General features: G+C 43.6%; 1 protein-coding gene across 1 annotated transcript in view; it reads left to right on the top strand.

Moving 5' to 3' along the window:
* LOC139402511 (ubiquitin-associated domain-containing protein 2-like) overlaps window positions 1-20,626 on the top strand; it is a 42,711-nt gene extending 22,085 nt beyond the window's left edge. The window contains exons 6-9 of the mRNA XM_071146501.1: window positions 9,314-9,361; window positions 9,495-9,743; window positions 19,194-19,364; window positions 19,466-20,626. Of these exons, the coding sequence (XP_071002602.1) occupies window positions 9,314-9,361; window positions 9,495-9,743; window positions 19,194-19,364; window positions 19,466-19,579 (582 nt within the window). The 3' untranslated portion in view covers window positions 19,580-20,626. The remainder of the gene's footprint in view (window positions 1-9,313; window positions 9,362-9,494; window positions 9,744-19,193; window positions 19,365-19,465) is intronic.
* The last annotated feature ends 244 nt before the right edge of the window (window positions 20,627-20,870 follow it).

The following is a 20,870-nucleotide window of genomic DNA, read 5'->3' as shown; positions in this document are numbered from 1 at the left end:
CATGGTGGGGGTTAATATGTAGAGTTACATACTGTTCAGCATGGTGGGGGTCAGTGGTTAATATGTAGAGTTACATAGTGTTCAGCATGGTGGGGGTTAATATGTAGAGTTAAATAGTGTTCAGCATGGTGGGAGTTAATATGTAGTTACATAGTGTTCAGCATGGTGGGAGTTAATATGTAGAGTTACATAGTGTTCAGCATGGTGGGGGTTAATATGTAGAGTTACATAGTGTTCAGCATGGTGGGGGTCAGTGGTTAATATGTAGAGTTACATAGTGTTCAGCATGGTGGGGTTCAGTGGTTAATATGTAGAGTTACATAGTGTTCAGCATGGTGGGAGTTAATATGTAGAGTTACATAGTGTTCAGCATGGTGGGGGTCAATATGTAGAGTTACATAGTGTTCAGCATGGTGGGGGTTAATATGTAGAGTTACATAGTGTTCAGCATGATGGGGGTCAATATGTAGAGTTACATAGTGTTCAGCATGGTGGGGGTTAATATGTAGAGTTACATAGTGTTCAGCATGGTGGGGGTCAGTGGTTAATATGTAGAGTTACATAGTGTTCAGCATGGTGGGGGTTAATATGTAGAGTTACATAGTGTTCAGCATGGTGGGGGTTAATATGTAGAGTTAAATAGTGTTCAGCATGGTGGGGGTCAGTGGTTAATATGTAGAGTTACATAGTGTTCAGCATGGTGGGGGTCAGTGGTTAATATGTAGAGTTACATAGTGTTCAGCATGGTGGGGGTTAATATGTAGAGTTACATAGTGTTCAGCATGGTGGGGGTCAATATGTAGAGTTACATAGTGTTCAGCATGGTGGGGGTCAGTGGTTAATATGTAGAGTTACATAGTGTTCAGCATGGTGGGGGTCAATATGTAGAGTTACATAGTGTTCAGCATGGTGGGGGTCAGTGGTTAATATGTAGAGTTACATAGTGTTCAGCATGGTGGGGGTCAGTGGTTAATATGTAGAGTTACATAGTGTTCAGCATGGTGGGGGTTAATATGTAGAGTTACATAGTGTTCAGCATGGTGGGGGTCAATATGTAGAGTTACATAGTGTTCAGCATGGTGGGGGTCAATATGTAGAGTTACATAGTGTTCAGCATGGTGGGGGTTAATATGTAGAGTTACATAGTGTTCAGCATGGTGGGGGTCAGTGGTTAATATGTAGAGTTACATAGTGTTCAGCATGGTGGGGGTCAATATGTAGTTACATAGTGTTCAGCATGGTGGGGGTCAATATGTAGAGTTACATAGTGTTCAGCATGGTGGGGGTTATTATGTGGAGTTACATAGTGTTCAGCATGGTGGGAGTTAATATGTAGTTAGTTACATAGTGTTCAGCATGGTGGGGGTCAGTGGTCAATATGTAGAGTTACATAGTGTTCAGCATGGTGGGGGTTAATATGTAGAGTTACATAGTGTTCAGCATGGTGGGGGTCAATATGTAGAGTTACATAGTGTTCAGCATGGTGGGAGTTAATATGTAGTTACATAGTGTTCAGCATGGTGGGGGTTAATATGTAGAGTTAAATAGTGTTCAGCATGGTGGGGGTCAATATGTAGAGTTACATAGTGTTCAGCATGGTGGGGGTCAGTGGTTAATATGTAGAGTTACATAGTGTTCAGCATGGTGGGGGTCAATATGTAGTTACATAGTGTTCAGCATGGTGGGGGTTAATATGTAGAGTTACATAGTGTTCAGCATGGTGGGGGTTAATATGTAGAGTTACATAGTGTTCAGCATGGTGGGGGTTAATATGTAGAGTTACATAGTGTTCAGCATGGTGGGGGTTAATATGTAGAGTTACATAGTGTTCAGCATGGTGGGGGTCAGTGGTTAATATGTAGAGTTACATAGTGTTCAGCATGGTGGGGGTTAATATGTAGAGTTACATAGTGTTCAGCATGGTGGGGGTCAATATGTAGAGTTACATAGTGTTCAGCATGGTGGGGGTCAGTGGTTAATATGTAGAGTTACATAGTGTTCAGCATGGTGGGGGTTAATATGTAGAGTTACATAGTGTTCAGCATGGTGGGGGTTAATATGTAGAGTTACATAGTGTTCAGCATGGTGGGGGTCAGTGGTCAATATGTAGAGTTACATAGTGTTCAGCATGGTGGGGGTTAATATGTAGAGTTACATAGTGTTCAGCATGGTGGGGGTCAATATGTAGAGTTACATAGTGTTCAGCATGGTGGGAGTTAATATGTAGTTACATAGTGTTCAGCATGGTGGGGGTTAATATGTATAGTTAAATAGTGTTCAGCATGGTGGGGGTTAATATGTAGAGTTACATAGTGTTCAGCATGGTGGGGGTCAGTGGTTAATATGTAGAGTTACATAGTGTTCAGCATGGTGGGGGTCAATATGTAGAGTTACATAGTGTTCAGCATGGTGGGGGTTAATATGTAGTTACATAGTGTTCAGCATGGTGGGGGTTAATATGTAGAGTTACATAGTGTTCAGCATGGTGGGGGTCAGTGGTTAATATGTAGAGTTACATAGTGTTCAGCATGGTGGGGGTCAATATGTAGAGTTACATAGTGTTCAGCATGGTGGGGGTCAGTGGTTAATATGCAGAGTTACATAGTGTTCAGCATGGTGGGGGTCAATATGTAGAGTTACATACTGTTCAGCATGGTGGGGGTCAGTGGTTAATATGTAGAGTTACATAGTGTTCAGCATGGTGGGGGTTAATATGTAGAGTTAAATAGTGTTCAGCATGGTGGGAGTTAATATGTAGTTACATAGTGTTCAGCATGGTGGGGGTTAATATGTAGAGTTACATAGTGTTCAGCATGGTGGGGGTTAATATGTAGAGTTACATAGTGTTCAGCATGGTGGGGGTCAGTGGTTAATATGTAGAGTTACATAGTGTTCAGCATGGTGGGGTTCAGTGGTTAATATGTAGAGTTACATAGTGTTCAGCATGGTGGGAGTTAATATGTAGAGTTACATAGTGTTCAGCATGGTGGGGGTCAATATGTAGAGTTACATAGTGTTCAGCATGGTGGGGGTTAATATGTAGAGTTACATAGTGTTCAGCATGGTGGGGGTTAATATGTAGAGTTACATAGTGTTCAGCATGGTGGGGGTCAGTGGTTAATATGTAGAGTTACATAGTGTTCAGCATGGTGGGGGTTAATATGTAGAGTTACATAGTGTTCAGCATGGTGGGGGTTAATATGTAGAGTTAAATAGTGTTCAGCATGGTGGGGGTCAGTGGTTAATATGTAGAGTTACATAGTGTTCAGCATGGTGGGGGTCAGTGGTTAATATGTAGAGTTACATAGTGTTCAGCATGGTGGGGGTCAATATGTAGAGTTACATAGTGTTCAGCATGGTGGGGGTCAGTGGTTAATATGTAGAGTTACATAGTGTTCAGCATGGTGGGGTTCAGTGGTTAATATGTAGAGTTACATAGTGTTCAGCATGGTGGGAGTTAATATGTAGAGTTACATAGTGTTCAGCATGGTGGGGGTCAATATGTAGAGTTACATAGTGTTCAGCATGGTGGGGGTTAATATGTAGAGTTACATAGTGTTCAGCATGATGGGGGTCAATATGTAGAGTTACATAGTGTTCAGCATGGTGGGGGTTAATATGTAGAGTTACATAGTGTTCAGCATGGTGGGGGTCAGTGGTTAATATGTAGAGTTACATAGTGTTCAGCATGGTGGGGGTTAATATGTAGAGTTACATAGTGTTCAGCATGGTGGGGGTTAATATGTAGAGTTAAATAGTGTTCAGCATGGTGGGGGTCAGTGGTTAATATGTAGAGTTACATAGTGTTCAGCATGGTGGGGGTCAGTGGTTAATATGTAGAGTTACATAGTGTTCAGCATGGTGGGGGTTAATATGTAGAGTTACATAGTGTTCAGCATGGTGGGGGTCAATATGTAGAGTTACATAGTGTTCAGCATGGTGGGGGTCAGTGGTTAATATGTAGAGTTACATAGTGTTCAGCATGGTGGGGGTCAATATGTAGAGTTACATAGTGTTCAGCATGGTGGGGGTCAGTGGTTAATATGTAGAGTTACATAGTGTTCAGCATGGTGGGGGTCAGTGGTTAATATGTAGAGTTACATAGTGTTCAGCATGGTGGGGGTTAATATGTAGAGTTACATAGTGTTCAGCATGGTGGGGGTCAATATGTAGAGTTACATAGTGTTCAGCATGGTGGGGGTCAATATGTAGAGTTACATAGTGTTCAGCATGGTGGGGGTTAATATGTAGAGTTACATAGTGTTCAGCATGGTGGGGGTCAGTGGTTAATATGTAGAGTTACATAGTGTTCAGCATGGTGGGGGTCAATATGTAGTTACATAGTGTTCAGCATGGTGGGGGTCAATATGTAGAGTTACATAGTGTTCAGCATGGTGGGGGTTATTATGTGGAGTTACATAGTGTTCAGCATGGTGGGAGTTAATATGTAGTTAGTTACATAGTGTTCAGCATGGTGGGGGTCAGTGGTCAATATGTAGAGTTACATAGTGTTCAGCATGGTGGGGGTTAATATGTAGAGTTACATAGTGTTCAGCATGGTGGGGGTTAATATGTAGAGTTACATAGTGTTCAGCATGGTGGGGGTCAGTGGTCAATATGTAGAGTTACATAGTGTTCAGCATGGTGGGGGTTAATATGTAGAGTTACATAGTGTTCAGCATGGTGGGGGTCAATATGTAGAGTTACATAGTGTTCAGCATGGTGGGAGTTAATATGTAGTTACATAGTGTTCAGCATGGTGGGGGTTAATATGTAGAGTTAAATAGTGTTCAGCATGGTGGGGGTCAATATGTAGAGTTACATAGTGTTCAGCATGGTGGGGGTCAGTGGTTAATATGTAGAGTTACATAGTGTTCAGCATGGTGGGGGTCAATATGTAGTTACATAGTGTTCAGCATGGTGGGGGTTAATATGTAGAGTTACATAGTGTTCAGCATGGTGGGGGTTAATATGTAGAGTTACATAGTGTTCAGCATGGTGGGGGTTAATATGTAGAGTTACATAGTGTTCAGCATGGTGGGGGTTAATATGTAGAGTTACATAGTGTTCAGCATGGTGGGGGTTAATATGTAGAGTTACATAGTGTTCAGCATGGTGGGGGTCAGTGGTTAATATGTAGAGTTACATAGTGTTCAGCATGGTGGGGGTTAATATGTAGAGTTACATAGTGTTCAGCATGGTGGGGGTCAATATGTAGAGTTACATAGTGTTCAGCATGGTGGGGGTCAGTGGTTAATATGTAGAGTTACATAGTGTTCAGCATGGTGGGGGTTAATATGTAGAGTTACATAGTGTTCAGCATGGTGGGGGTTAATATGTAGAGTTACATAGTGTTCAGCATGGTGGGGGTCAGTGGTCAATATGTAGAGTTACATAGTGTTCAGCATGGTGGGGGTTAATATGTAGAGTTACATAGTGTTCAGCATGGTGGGGGTCAATATGTAGAGTTACATAGTGTTCAGCATGGTGGGAGTTAATATGTAGTTACATAGTGTTCAGCATGGTGGGGGTTAATATGTATAGTTAAATAGTGTTCAGCATGGTGGGGGTTAATATGTAGAGTTACATAGTGTTCAGCATGGTGGGGGTCAGTGGTTAATATGTAGAGTTACATAGTGTTCAGCATGGTGGGGGTCAATATGTAGAGTTACATAGTGTTCAGCATGGTGGGGGTTAATATGTAGTTACATAGTGTTCAGCATGGTGGGGGTTAATATGTAGAGTTACATAGTGTTCAGCATGGTGGGGGTCAGTGGTTAATATGTAGAGTTACATAGTGTTCAGCATGGTGGGGGTCAATATGTAGAGTTACATAGTGTTCAGCATGGTGGGGGTCAGTGGTTAATATGCAGAGTTACATAGTGTTCAGCATGGTGGGGGTCAATATGTAGAGTTACATACTGTTCAGCATGGTGGGGGTCAGTGGTTAATATGTAGAGTTACATAGTGTTCAGCATGGTGGGGGTTAATATGTAGAGTTAAATAGTGTTCAGCATGGTGGGAGTTAATATGTAGTTACATAGTGTTCAGCATGGTGGGGGTTAATATGTAGAGTTACATAGTGTTCAGCATGGTGGGGGTTAATATGTAGAGTTACATAGTGTTCAGCATGGTGGGGGTCAGTGGTTAATATGTAGAGTTACATAGTGTTCAGCATGGTGGGGTTCAGTGGTTAATATGTAGAGTTACATAGTGTTCAGCATGGTGGGGGTTAATATGTAGAGTTACATAGTGTTCAGCATGGTGGGGGTCAATATGTAGAGTTACATAGTGTTCAGCATGGTGGGAGTTAATATGTAGTTACATAGTGTTCAGCATGGTGGGGGTTAATATGTATAGTTAAATAGTGTTCAGCATGGTGGGGGTTAATATGTAGAGTTACATAGTGTTCAGCATGGTGGGGGTCAGTGGTTAATATGTAGAGTTACATAGTGTTCAGCATGGTGGGGGTCAATATGTAGAGTTACATAGTGTTCAGCATGGTGGGGGTTAATATGTAGTTACATAGTGTTCAGCATGGTGGGGGTTAATATGTAGAGTTACATAGTGTTCAGCATGGTGGGGGTCAGTGGTTAATATGTAGAGTTACATAGTGTTCAGCATGGTGGGGGTCAATATGTAGAGTTACATAGTGTTCAGCATGGTGGGGGTCAGTGGTTAATATGCAGAGTTACATAGTGTTCAGCATGGTGGGGGTCAATATGTAGAGTTACATACTGTTCAGCATGGTGGGGGTCAGTGGTTAATATGTAGAGTTACATAGTGTTCAGCATGGTGGGGGTTAATATGTAGAGTTAAATAGTGTTCAGCATGGTGGGAGTTAATATGTAGTTACATAGTGTTCAGCATGGTGGGGGTTAATATGTAGAGTTACATAGTGTTCAGCATGGTGGGGGTTAATATGTAGAGTTACATAGTGTTCAGCATGGTGGGGGTCAGTGGTTAATATGTAGAGTTACATAGTGTTCAGCATGGTGGGGTTCAGTGGTTAATATGTAGAGTTACATAGTGTTCAGCATGGTGGGAGTTAATATGTAGAGTTACATAGTGTTCAGCATGGTGGGGGTCAATATGTAGAGTTACATAGTGTTCAGCATGGTGGGGGTTAATATGTAGAGTTACATAGTGTTCAGCATGGTGGGGGTTAATATGTAGAGTTACATAGTGTTCAGCATGGTGGGGGTCAGTGGTTAATATGTAGAGTTACATAGTGTTCAGCATGGTGGGGGTTAATATGTAGAGTTACATAGTGTTCAGCATGGTGGGGGTTAATATGTAGAGTTAAATAGTGTTCAGCATGGTGGGGGTCAGTGGTTAATATGTAGAGTTACATAGTGTTCAGCATGGTGGGGGTCAGTGGTTAATATGTAGAGTTACATAGTGTTCAGCATGGTGGGGGTCAATATGTAGAGTTACATAGTGTTCAGCATGGTGGGGGTCAGTGGTTAATATGTAGAGTTACATAGTGTTCAGCATGGTGGGGGTCAATATGTAGAGTTACATAGTGTTCAGCATGGTGGGGGTCAGTGGTTAATATGTAGAGTTACATAGTGTTCAGCATGGTGGGGGTCAGTGGTTAATATGTAGAGTTACATAGTGTTCAGCATGGTGGGGGTTAATATGTAGAGTTACATAGTGTTCAGCATGGTGGGGGTCAGTAGAGTTACATAGTGTTCAGCATGGTGGGGGTCAGTGGTTAATATGCAGAGTTACATAGTGTTCAGCATGGTGGGGGTCAATATGTAGAGTTACATACTGTTCAGCATGGTGGGGGTCAGTGGTTAATATGTAGAGTTACATAGTGTTCAGCATGGTGGGGGTTAATATGTAGAGTTAAATAGTGTTCAGCATGGTGGGAGTTAATATGTAGTTACATAGTGTTCAGCATGGTGGGGGTTAATATGTAGAGTTACATAGTGTTCAGCATGGTGGGGGTTAATATGTAGAGTTACATAGTGTTCAGCATGGTGGGGGTCAGTGGTTAATATGTAGAGTTACATAGTGTTCAGCATGGTGGGGTTCAGTGGTTAATATGTAGTTACATAGTGTTCAGCATGGTGGGAGTTAATATGTAGAGTTACATAGTGTTCAGCATGGTGGGGGTCAATATGTAGAGTTACATAGTGTTCAGCATGGTGGGGGTTAATATGTAGAGTTACATAGTGTTCAGCATGGTGGGGGTTAATATGTAGAGTTACATAGTGTTCAGCATGGTGGGGGTCAGTGGTTAATATGTAGAGTTACATAGTGTTCAGCATGGTGGGGGTTAATATGTAGAGTTACATAGTGTTCAGCATGGTGGGGGTTAATATGTAGAGTTAAATAGTGTTCAGCATGGTGGGGGTCAGTGGTTAATATGTAGAGTTACATAGTGTTCAGCATGGTGGGGGTCAGTGGTTAATATGTAGAGTTACATAGTGTTCAGCATGGTGGGGGTCAATATGTAGAGTTACATAGTGTTCAGCATGGTGGGGGTCAGTGGTTAATATGTAGAGTTACATAGTGTTCAGCATGGTGGGGGTCAATATGTAGAGTTACATAGTGTTCAGCATGGTGGGGGTCAGTGGTTAATATGTAGAGTTACATAGTGTTCAGCATGGTGGGGGTCAGTGGTTAATATGTAGAGTTACATAGTGTTCAGCATGGTGGGGGTTAATATGTAGAGTTACATAGTGTTCAGCATGGTGGGGGTCAATATGTAGAGTTACATAGTGTTCAGCATGGTGGGGGTCAATATGTAGAGTTACATAGTGTTCAGCATGGTGGGGGTTAATATGTAGAGTTACATAGTGTTCAGCATGGTGGGGGTCAGTGGTTAATATGTAGAGTTACATAGTGTTCAGCATGGTGGGGGTCAATATGTAGTTACATAGTGTTCAGCATGGTGGGGGTCAATATGTAGAATTACATAGTGTTCAGCATGGTGGGGGTTATTATGTGGAGTTACATAGTGTTCAGCATGGTGGGAGTTAATATGTAGTTAGTTACATAGTGTTCAGCATGGTGGGGGTTAATATGTAGAGTTACATAGTGTTCAGCATGGTGGGGGTTAATATGTAGAGTTACATAGTGTTCAGCATGGTGGGGGTTAATATGTAGAGTTACATAGTGTTCAGCATGGTGGGGGTCAGTGGTTAATATGTAGAGATACATAGTGTTCAGCATGGTGGGGGTCAGTGATTAATATGTAGAGTTACATAGTGTTCAGCATGGTGGGGGTTAATATGTAGAGTTACATAGTGTTCAGCATGGTGGGGGTCAGTGGTTAATATGTCTCTGTGTTGTGTTTCAGCTCCTGACCTCCAGTCCGTTCATGTGGCTCGTTGCTCTCAGTGGACTGGTGAGTTCACACCACACTGACCCTGTTGCATAGCAACCAGCATTATACCCAACCCCTTTATCTCAACCACAGCCGCTTCTTCAGAAGTTGTAAATCCACACGTCTGAACCACACAGCGCGTGTTCCCCTACAGGTCTCTGGGAAGCTGTACCACGGAAACGCTCTGGGGGTGCAGCGGCTGCTCTTCGTACCCCGGTGGCTGTCCCGTGTAGGGGCCTTCGTCCTGGAACCCCTGTTCTCCGGGCCCCCGCCCCCCAATGAACCCCCCCTGGGTATGGGGGCTACTCTGGACATCCAGAGACAGCAGAGGATGGATCTCCATGATCAACAGATGCTGCTGGCCCAGTTCCATCAGGCCAGGAGGAACCACAGACCACCACAGGTATGGACAGACACACACACACAGTACTATTTACACACACACACAGTACTATATACACACACAGTACTACACACACACACACACAGTACAATATACACACACACACAGTACTACACATACACAGTACTATATACACACACAGTACTACACATATACACACACAGTACTACACATACACACACACACACAGTACTATATACACACACACACACAGTACTATATACACACACAGTACTATATACACACACAGTACTATATACACACACACACACACACAGTACTATATACACACACACACACACACACACAGTACTACACACACACACACACAGTACTACACACACACACACACAGTACTACACACACACACACACACAGTACTACACACACACACACACACAGTACTACACACACACACAGTACTACACACACACACACACACACAGTACTACACACACACACACACACACAGTACTACACACACACACAGTACTATACACACACACAGTACTATACACACACAGTACTATACACACACACAGTACTATACACACAGTACTATACACACACAGTACTATACACACACAGTACTATACACACACAGTACTATACACACACACAGTACTACACACACACAGTACTACACACACACAGTACTATACACACACACACACACACACACACACACACACACACAGACACACACACACACACAGTACTACACACACACAGCACTATATACAGACACACACAGTACTACACACACACAGTACTACACACACACACACACACACACACACAGTACTACACACACACAGTACTACACACACACAGTACTATACACACACACACACACACACACACACACACACACACACACACACACACACACAGTACTACACACACACACAGTACTACACACACACACAGTACTATACACACACAGTACTACACACACACACAGTACTATATACACATACACACAGTACTACACACACAGTACTACACACACACACACACACACACACACACAGAACTACACACACACACACACAGTAATACACACACACACACACACACACACAGTACTACACACACACACACACACAGTACTACACACACAGTACTATACACACACACACACACACAGTACTATACACACACACACACACACACACACACACACAGTACTATACACACACACACACACACACACACAGTACTACACACACACAGTACTACACACACACAGTACTACACACACACACACACACACACACACACACACACACACCAACACACACACACAGAACAACACACACACAGTACTATACACACACACACACACACACAGTACTACACACACACAGTACTATACACACACAGTACTACACACACACACAGTACTATATACACATACACACAGTACTACACACACAGTACTACACACACACACACACACACACACACAGTACTACACACACAGTACTACACACACACACACACACACACACACACACACACAGTACTACACACACACACACAGTACTACACACACACACACACACACACACACACAGTACTACACACACACACACACACACACACAGTACTACACACACAGTACTATACACACACACACACACACACAGTACTAAACACACACACACACACACACAGTACTATACACACACACACACAGTACTACACACACACAGTACTACACACACACACACACACACACACAGTACTACACACACACACAGTACTAGACACACACACACAGTACTAGACACACACACACACACACACACACACACACACACACACCCACAGACTAATGGACATTCCATTTGACATGACCCTCCTTCTGATCTGTTTTGGCCAATCAGAAGCATGCATGCCTTTGCAGAATATTTAATGCAATCCTCTCATTGGCAGAATGAATGTCCTTCACATGCAAAGGCTACGTGAGTTTATAGTCCTGCCTTTCCAACACACAGCTCCTGGCGGTCTCTGTCTTCTGAACTGATGTGCAGGCAGGGCTCTTCTAAAGTCTACATGACCTTTATTCTGTATAGAAACAGTCATGTTTATATTTATATTGGCCATTTTAGCTTCGATGACATCAGAAGCTCTGTTTTGACATTTGCCTTTTTAAAATAATTGTTCATAAATAATGCCAGTTATTTAATATTAGGAGTACAGCAATCATTCTGGCATTGTTGCAAAGCTCAGATTCTCCCCATTTTCAATTGATCCAATGCTATTTAACCCCCTATGGCTGGTTATGATGGGGAGAAGATCAGAGCTGTAAACTGATCCAATGCTATTTAACCCCCTACGGCTGGTTATGATGGGGAGAAGATCAGAGCTGTAAACTGATCCAATGCTATTTAACCCCCTACAGCTGTTATGATGGGGAGAAGATCAGAGCTGTAAACTGATCCAATGCTATTTAACCCCCTACGGCTGTTATGATGGGGAGAAGATCAGAGCTGTAAACTGATCCAATGCTATTTAACCCCCTACGGCTGGTTATGATGGGGAGAAGATCAGAGCTGTAAACTGATCCAATGCTATTTAACCCCCTACGGCTGTTATGATGGGGAGAAGATCAGAGCTGTAAACTGATCCAATGCTATTTAACCCCCTACGGCTGTTATGATGGGGAGAAGATCAGAGCTGTAAACTGATCCAATGCTATTTAACCCCCTACAGCTGTTATGATGGGGAGAAGATCAGAGCTGTAAACTGATCCAATGCTATTTAACCCCCTACGGCTGTTATGATGGGGAGAAGATCAGAGCTGGAAACTGTTTAAAGGTGACGGGCAAAGGTCTCCACCAAAAACTGTGACACTTAATAATTATTATATTTTAGGCTTCATTAAATAAGCCCCCCCCCCCCCACAAAAAAACAATCTATCACTACATTTAGCTGTCATTTCTAAATGTTGGTGAAGATGTCATTCTTGCATTCTATGGCCAGAAAAATACATCATTTGAGGGCTAAATTAATAGGTTAGTGGCCAACTGCAAGGAACACAAGCTACAGACACGGCTTGTATGAGTCATTTTCTCTGTATCAGAAATGAAGCCATTAGACACTTGTATATCTGAAGAAATGAACATGTAAGTCAATAATGATGACTCATAGGCAGTAGTGTGAGCGGACCAAGTCATTGGGCGTCTCTCTAAAGAGGAAAGGTGGAATGAACGAGTCAGGAGGAGCTTTTCTGGATTGAACACAGTTCTCTATTGAGGGCATTTTGTCAACAAAAACACTCCAACATAATCAATGAAAATCTTCCAAGGAAAAACATACATCTTCTTCTCCAGATGAAACAGGAACACAATAGGATTATCTTTAAACTACAACAACAAAAAGTCACGGGCTTGTCACCGTCTTAGTGGTTCTTCCTGGATCGCTCCTCTCTCTCGGTGGCCATCTTCCAGAGATAGTTTTCCCTCCCCCTCTCTGCTGGTTCCATTCTTTCTCTTATAGGGGAAGGAGAGTATGTCATTAGTACCGTCAGCTGTGCTTAATTGACTCTGGTTACCTTGTCTCCCATGCCTTGTTGGGCTACTATCCATGAGCCCAGCCTACCCTCTGGTTGCCTTGTTGGGCTACTATCCGTGAGCCCAGCCTACCCTCTGGTTGCCTTGTTGGGCTACTATCCGTGAGCCCAGCCTACCCTCTGGTTGCCTTGTTGGGCTACTATCCGTGAGCCCAGCCTACCCTCTGGTTGCCTTGTTGGGCTACTATCCATGAGCCCAGCCTGCCCTCTGGTTACCTTGTCTCCCATGCCTTGTTGGGCTACTATCCGTGAGCCCAGCCTGCCCTCTGGTTACCTTGTCTCCCATGCCTTGTTGGGCTACTATCCGTGAGATCAGCCTGCCCTCTGGTTACCTTGTTGGGCTACTATCTGTGAGCCCAGCCTACCCTCTGGTTACCTTGTCTCCCATGCCTTGTTGGGCTACTATCCGTGAGCCCAGCCTGCCCTCTGGTTACCTTGTTGGGCTACTATCCGTGAGCCCAGCCTGCCCTCTGGTTACCTTGTTGGGCTGCTATCCGTGTTCCCAGCTTGCCCTCTGGTTACCTTGTTGGGCTGCTATCCGTGAGCCCAGCCTGCCCTCTGGTTACCTTGTTGGGCTACTATCTGTGAGCCCAGCCTGCCCTCTGGTTACCTTGTTGGGCTACTATCTGTGAGCCCAGCCTACCCTCTGGTTACCTTGTTGGGCTACTATCTGTGAGCCCAGCCTGCCCTCTGGTTACCTTGTTGGGCTACTATCCGTGAGCCCAGCTTGCCCTCTGGTTACCTTGTTGGGCTGCTATCCGTGAGCCCAGCTTGCCCTCTGGTTACCTTGTTGGGCTACTATCCGTGAGCCCAGCCTGCCCTCTGGTTACCTTGTTGGGCTACTATCCGTGAGCCCAGCCTGCCCTCTGGTTACCTTGTCTCCCATGCCTTGTTGGGCTGCTATCCCTGAGCCCAGCCTGCCCTCTGGTTGCCTTGTTGGGCTACTATCCGTGAGCCCAGCCTGCCCTCTGGTAACCTTGTTGGGCTGCTATCCGTGAGCCCAGCCTGCCTTCTGGTTACCTTGTTGGGCTACTATCCGTGAGCCCAGCCTGCCTTCTGGTTGCCTTGTTGGGCTACTATCCGTGAGCCCAGCCTGCCCTCTGGTTACCTTGTTGGGCTACTATCCGTGAGCCCAGCCTGCCCTCTGGTTACCTTGTCTCCCATGCCTTGTTGGGCTACTATCCGTGAGCCCAGCCTGCCCTCTGGTTACCTTGTCTCCCATGCCTTGTTGGGCTACTATCCGTGAGCCCAGCCTGCCCTCTGGTGGTCCTTCCACTGCAGATAATGAGAGTTAGCTAGCTATAGCCACATAGTGAATTTCCGATCATTGTGATGAGTCTTCCATTTATATCAAATCACATTTTATTGGTCACATGTTTAGCAGATGTTATTGCGGGTGTAGTGAAATGCTTGTGTTTCTAGTTCCAACAATGCAGTAATATCTAACAATACACACAAATCTAAAAGTAAAACTGGCAACGCATAAACAATATAATTAGAGAGAGAAACTCAAAATACCAACGTGTGAGAAATACTGGACTTTATTAATGTTTCCATGGAACCAACCAAAATCATACAATTATTTAATACAAAATACATTTCACCAAAATCAAGGTTTCGTAATTATTGGCACTCCTCATTTCGTACTTAGTGCCACCACCTCTGGCAAGGATAACAGCATGGAGTCTTTTCTTGTGATGTTTGACAAGGTTAAGGAACACATTTGGAGGGATGTTGGACCATTCCTCAATGCAGATCCTTTCAAGATCCTTCACATCCGTGGGCTTGTGCTTATTAACTTCCCTCTTCAACTCAGCACACAGGTTTTTGATTGGATTGAGGTCCGGCAACAGATGGCCATGGCAGAACATTGATGTTGTTGTCACAGAACCATTTCTGTGCGGATCTTGAGGTATGTTTTGGGTCTTGGTCTTGTTGGAAAGTCCACCTACGGCTAAGTCCCAGCCTTCCTTGCAGAGGCAACCAGATTGTCAGATACTTGGTGGAATTCATTATGCCATCAATCGTAACCAGTGCCCCTGGACCTCTGGAATTAAAACAGACCCAAAACATCACTGACCCCCCTCCATATTTCACCGTGCCTCTCCTTGTATGCATCTCTGTTTCGACGCCAAACATGCCAATGCTGTATCTGACCAGAACGTTCCATTTTGGCCTCATCTGACCAGAGTACCCTCTTCCAGTCATAATTTGAATTACGTTTGTCAAACTCCAAGCGCTTGCGTCTGTGTCTTGGGGTCAGAAAGGGCATTCTTCTGGCAACCCTTCCAAAGAGCCTGTGGTTGTGGAGGTGGAGTCTGATGGTACTTTCTTCTGGCAACCCTTCCAAAGAGCCTGTGGTTGTGGTGGAGTCTGATGGTGCTTTCTTCTGGCAACCCTTCCAAAGAGCCTGTGGTTGTGGAGGCCACCAAGGCCTGCAATTCTTTGACCGTTATTATTGTGGATTTGGTTGCTTCTCTCCCCATCCTCCTCCATATCCTCAGGGGGGAAAATGCATTTGCATGCTCTAACCGTGAGGTTTAACTGTTCCATATCTTTAGAGGTTTTTAAATAATTGCCCTGACAGTGCTCAGTGATATACAGTGCCTTGCGAAAGTATTCGGCCCCCTTGAACTTTGCGACCTTTTGCCACATTTCAGGCTTCAAACATAAAGATATAAAACCTTATTTTTTTGTGAAGAATCAACAACAAGTGGGACACAATCATGAAGTGGAACGACATTTATTGGATATTTCAAACTTTTTTAACAAATCAAAAACTGAAAAATTGGGCGTGCAAAATTATTCAGCCCCCTTAAGTTAATACTTTGTAGCGCCACCTTTTGCTGCGATTACAGCTGTAAGTCGCTTGGGGTATGTCTCTATCAGTTTTGCACATCGAGAGACTGACATTTTTTCCCATTCCTCCTTGCAAAACAGCTCGAGCTCAGTGAGGTTGGATGGAGAGCATTTGTGAACAGCAGTTTTCAGTTCTTTCCACAGATTCTCGATTGGATTCAGGTCTGGACTTTGACTTGGCCATTCTAACACCTGGATATGTTTATTTTTGAACCATTCCATTGTAGATTTTGCTTTATGTTTTGGATCATTGTCTTGTTGGAAGACAAATCTCCGTCCCAGTCTCAGGTCTTTTGCAGACTCCATCAGGTTTTCTTCCAGAATGGTCCTGTATTTGGCTCCATCCATCTTCCTATCAATTTTAACCATCTTCCCTGTCCCTGCTAAAGAAAAGCAGGCCCAAACCATGATGCTGCCACCACCATGTTTGACAGTGGGGATGGTGTGTTCAGCTGTGTTGCTTTTACGCCAAACATAACGTTTTGCATTGTTGCCAAAAAGTTCAATTTTGGTTTCATCTGACCAGAGCACCTTCTTCCACATGTTTGGTGTGTCTCCCAGGTGGCTTGTGGCAAACTTTAAACGACACTTTTTATGGATATCTTTAAGAAATGGCTTTCTTCTTGCCACTCTCCCATAAAGGCCAGATTTGTGCAATATACGACTGATTGTTGTCCTATGGACAGAGTCTCCCACCTCAGCTGTAGATCTCTGCAGTTCATCCAGAGTGATCATGGGCCTCTTGGCTGCATCTCTGATCAGTCTTCTCCTTGTATGAGCTGAAAGTTTAGAGGGACGGCCAGGTCTTGGTAGATTTGTAGTGGTCTGATACTCCTTCCATTTCAATATTATCGCTTGCACAGTGCTCCTTGGGATGTTTAAAGCTTGGGAAATCTTTTTGTATCCAAATCCGGCTTTAAACTTCTTCACAACAGTATCTCGGACCTGCCTGGTGTGTTCCTTGTTCTTCATGATGCTCTCTGCGCTTTTAACGGACCTCTGAGACTATCACAGTGCAGGTGCATTTATACGGAGACTTGATTACACACAGGTGGATTGTATTTATCATCATTAGTCATTTAGGTCAACATTGGATCATTCAGAGATCCTCACTGAACTTCTGGAGAGAGTTTGCTGCACTGAAAGTAAAGGGGCTGAATAATTTTGCACGCCCAATTTTTCAGGTTTTGATTTTTTTTAAAGTTTGAAATATCCAATAAATGTCGTTCCACTTCATGATTGTGTCCCACTTGTTGTTGATTCTTCACAAAAAAATACAGTTTTATATCTTTATGTTTGAAGCCTGAAATGTGGCAAAAGGTCGCAAAGTTCAAGGGGGCTGAATACTTTCGCAAGGCACTGTATGAAGGTCTTCGACCAGCTGTCTCTTTTGAACTGACAGTTATTTTGTTGACAGCGGGATATTGCATGCTTGTTACCTCATGTTTATACCCTAGTGAAACAGGAAGTGGTGTAATGGCTCCATATAGTTCTTTAAGATTTAGGTACACGTAAATAAGTGGAATTTACTTCCTGGTTGAATTTCGGCAGATGTTACAATAATCATGAAGGGTGCCATTAATTGTGGAACCTTGATTTGGAGGGCATTGATTTTTATTTAAATCAAATTGATTTTGGTGGGTTCCATTGAAGCATTAATAAAGTCCAGTATTTCTCACATGTTGGTATTTTGAGTTTCTTTATAATTTTGTTTTATTTTTGTAAGTATTGGTTGTGCATTGCCAGTCAGGGGTGCCAGTAATTTTGGAGCCCACTGTACATATGAGATGGGTAAAACAGTATGTAAACATTATTAAAGTGACCAGTGATTCCAAGTCTATGTAATAAGGGCAGCAGCCTCTTAAGGAGCAGGGTTCAGTAACTGGGTGGAAGCTACCTAGTGATGGCTATTTAACAGTGATGGCCTTGAGATAGATGTTTTTCAATTACTCTGTCCCAGCTTTGATGCACCTGTACTGACCTCGCCTTTTGGATGATAGCGGGGTGAACAGGCAGTGGCTCGGGTGGTTGTTGTTCTTTGTGATCTGTAACATCAGGTGCTGTAGGTAGAGGCAGGTAGTTTGACACCGGTGATGCGTTGGGCAGACCGCATCACACTCTGGAAAGCCCTGGGGTTGCGGGCGGTGCAGTTGCCATACTAGGTGATACAGCCCGACAGGATGCTCTCAATTGTGAATCTGTAAAAGTTTGTGAGGGTTTTAGGTGCCAAGACAAATTTCTTCAGCATTCCAAAAGAGCATGTTGACAGGTAGCCATGCCTCTTTTAGTGTTAGATCAAAGGTACAAAATCTACTCTGACAAATATTATTGCAGATCACTTTGATGTATTTAGCTTTTCTATAAAGGTTTGGAAAAACAGGGACACCTTTTTCCTGTCACCTTTAACCTGTATCCAAGGCTTTGTATGTGTAGTCTATGGTTAATGATGGCTGTGGTTACTGACACAATAGCCATGTTGCCAGCTAAGTTATTTGTTGGTGCGTGCCCTCTTCAAGGTGTCAGGAGCGTTTCCACAGGGATGCTGGACCATGTTGACTCCAATGCTTTCCACAGTTGTGTCAAGTTGGCTGGATGTCTTTTGGGTGGTTTCTTGATACACAAAGGAAACAGAGTGTTAGAAACCTAACAGAATTACAGTTCTTGGCACAAACCGGTGTGCCTGGCACCTACTACCATACCCCGTTCAAAGGCACTTAAATCTTGCCCATTCACCCTCTGAATGGCACACATAGACAATTCATGTCTCAATTGTCTCAAGGCTTTAAAATCCTTGTTTAACCTGTCTGAACTAAGCTGACTGGGAAAAATCACTTTGAACGGTCCTCTCAGAATTACAAGTTGGAAACTCGGGCATCATCCTAGAGCTCCAACTTCTCTGACTTGAAGATCACTGATGTCGTGATTTTTCCCAGTCTGAGTTATTTTATTATTTTCCCAGAGTTCCCAGTTGTCTTGAACGCACCATGATTGTCCCTCTCGGTCCTTCCCAGAATGGCCTAATGAACTGGAACAGATTTTTCCCATCGCTGAGACACAGAGGACAGAACCTTCCCCCAGAGCCGCAGCCACACCCCTCTCCACAGCAGCTCCACCCCACAGCTCCACCACTGCTGGAGCCCACAGCTCCTCTCTTGGTCAACACTCCTGTAGCTGAAGAACAGGTGAGCACTGTGAGTGAGTGCGGACACGGAATTGCGTTTCTTTACCAGTTTCGTGTTAGCATTTCTCTGATGTTTGTGTGTGTTTATTTCTGTTTCCCTAGGTTGCCAGATTGATGGAGATGGGCTTCTCCAGAATAGATGCTCAGGATGCCCTCAGAGCATCCAACAACGACATCAACGTGGCAACCAACTTTCTACTGCAGCATTTAGGGTAGGGAGGAGTTTGAAAGATGTAGAACCTGAGAGAGAAAAACAACAGAATGAAGTGTGGGTCTGATCCAGTGAGCAGGGTCCTGGGGGTTTGAGGCCAGGGTGCTGCTCTGGAGCTCCAGAGGACTACACAGAGAATAACTCAACACAGACTACACAATTACTATGAGGAAAGGAGAGAGGAGGACAGTAATGCTGCTGCTGTCCACCGTGCTTCCTGAAGGGTGAAGAGGGCTGTCCACAGTGCTTCCTGGTAGTGGGTGCTCAGCCCTGTTCCAGATAGTTTGGATACTCTGTCCTGTCACCTTGCTGCTGAGGGACAGAGGAGGATCAGAAGGCTGCTATTCTCAGGGCTTGTTGCATCTAGTGTCTTCTCTATACTCTAGCATTACCATGGTTCATTACGGCTTCCTCCACCTCACACACACCTTCGCCCAGAAAACATACACACACATTCGCCAGTCCCTAAAGGTTTTATTTTGTGTCATTTGTCCATGGACAGTGATTACAGGAGTTTGTTTGCTTGACTTCTGCAGAATTAATCTAAAATTCCTCAGAATTAATCTAAAATCTTAAAGGGGTTTGAAATGAGGAGAATATACTAAATTATGGAAACTGTCAATCTTGTATACTCAATGAAAAACGTCTGCACATGTACTAATTAGTGGATGGGTTGTATGTTTAGCTGCTCAGTGGCTACATTCTGGTTAACTACACTATGGAATAAAATCATGGTGACAAGATATTCATTATTTAAACTGTTTCACTAGTTTTTCACAAAATCATTGAGGACTTAACACTTATTTATATAATTTTGATTTACTTTTTGTTTTATGTGACTGACTGTATAAACGGAGGTGGGCTTGTTGTTTGGTTAACCTATGCCTGTGTGTGGTGTCATTATGCTACAGATTACAAATGATTAACAATTTAACAAACCGCTTCCAACCACTGAAATATATATGCAATGTGCTCTGCTGTGGTAACCGTGCTGCCCATACAGCGTTACAACAGTATAATGGCCTAATGAATAAACCTACCTCTCACCTTCAGATGATTTTCTGCTTTAATTCACAGCATTACTCGTATAACAGTTTTATAATGCTTTGGGATGACTGTGACAAACATGGCGAATAATAGTTCCCGTTTTGAGAGAAATATTAGTTTTACACTGCCATCTCCAGGTCGTTGTTGGAATAGGCACTTTCTGCCAGAGACAAATTGTAAGGTGCTCTGAATGTTGCTGTTTGATTCTCAGCGGAATTAGAAATTATGACAATAAACCCGTTTTTAATT

Source organism: Oncorhynchus clarkii, unplaced genomic scaffold (assembly GCF_045791955.1).
Source record: "Oncorhynchus clarkii lewisi isolate Uvic-CL-2024 unplaced genomic scaffold, UVic_Ocla_1.0 unplaced_contig_8908_pilon_pilon, whole genome shotgun sequence".
NCBI lineage: Eukaryota > Metazoa > Chordata > Actinopteri > Salmoniformes > Salmonidae > Oncorhynchus > Oncorhynchus clarkii.
The sequence above is the reverse complement of the archived record's forward strand: the minus strand, read 5'-3'. Positions and strand labels throughout refer to the sequence as shown.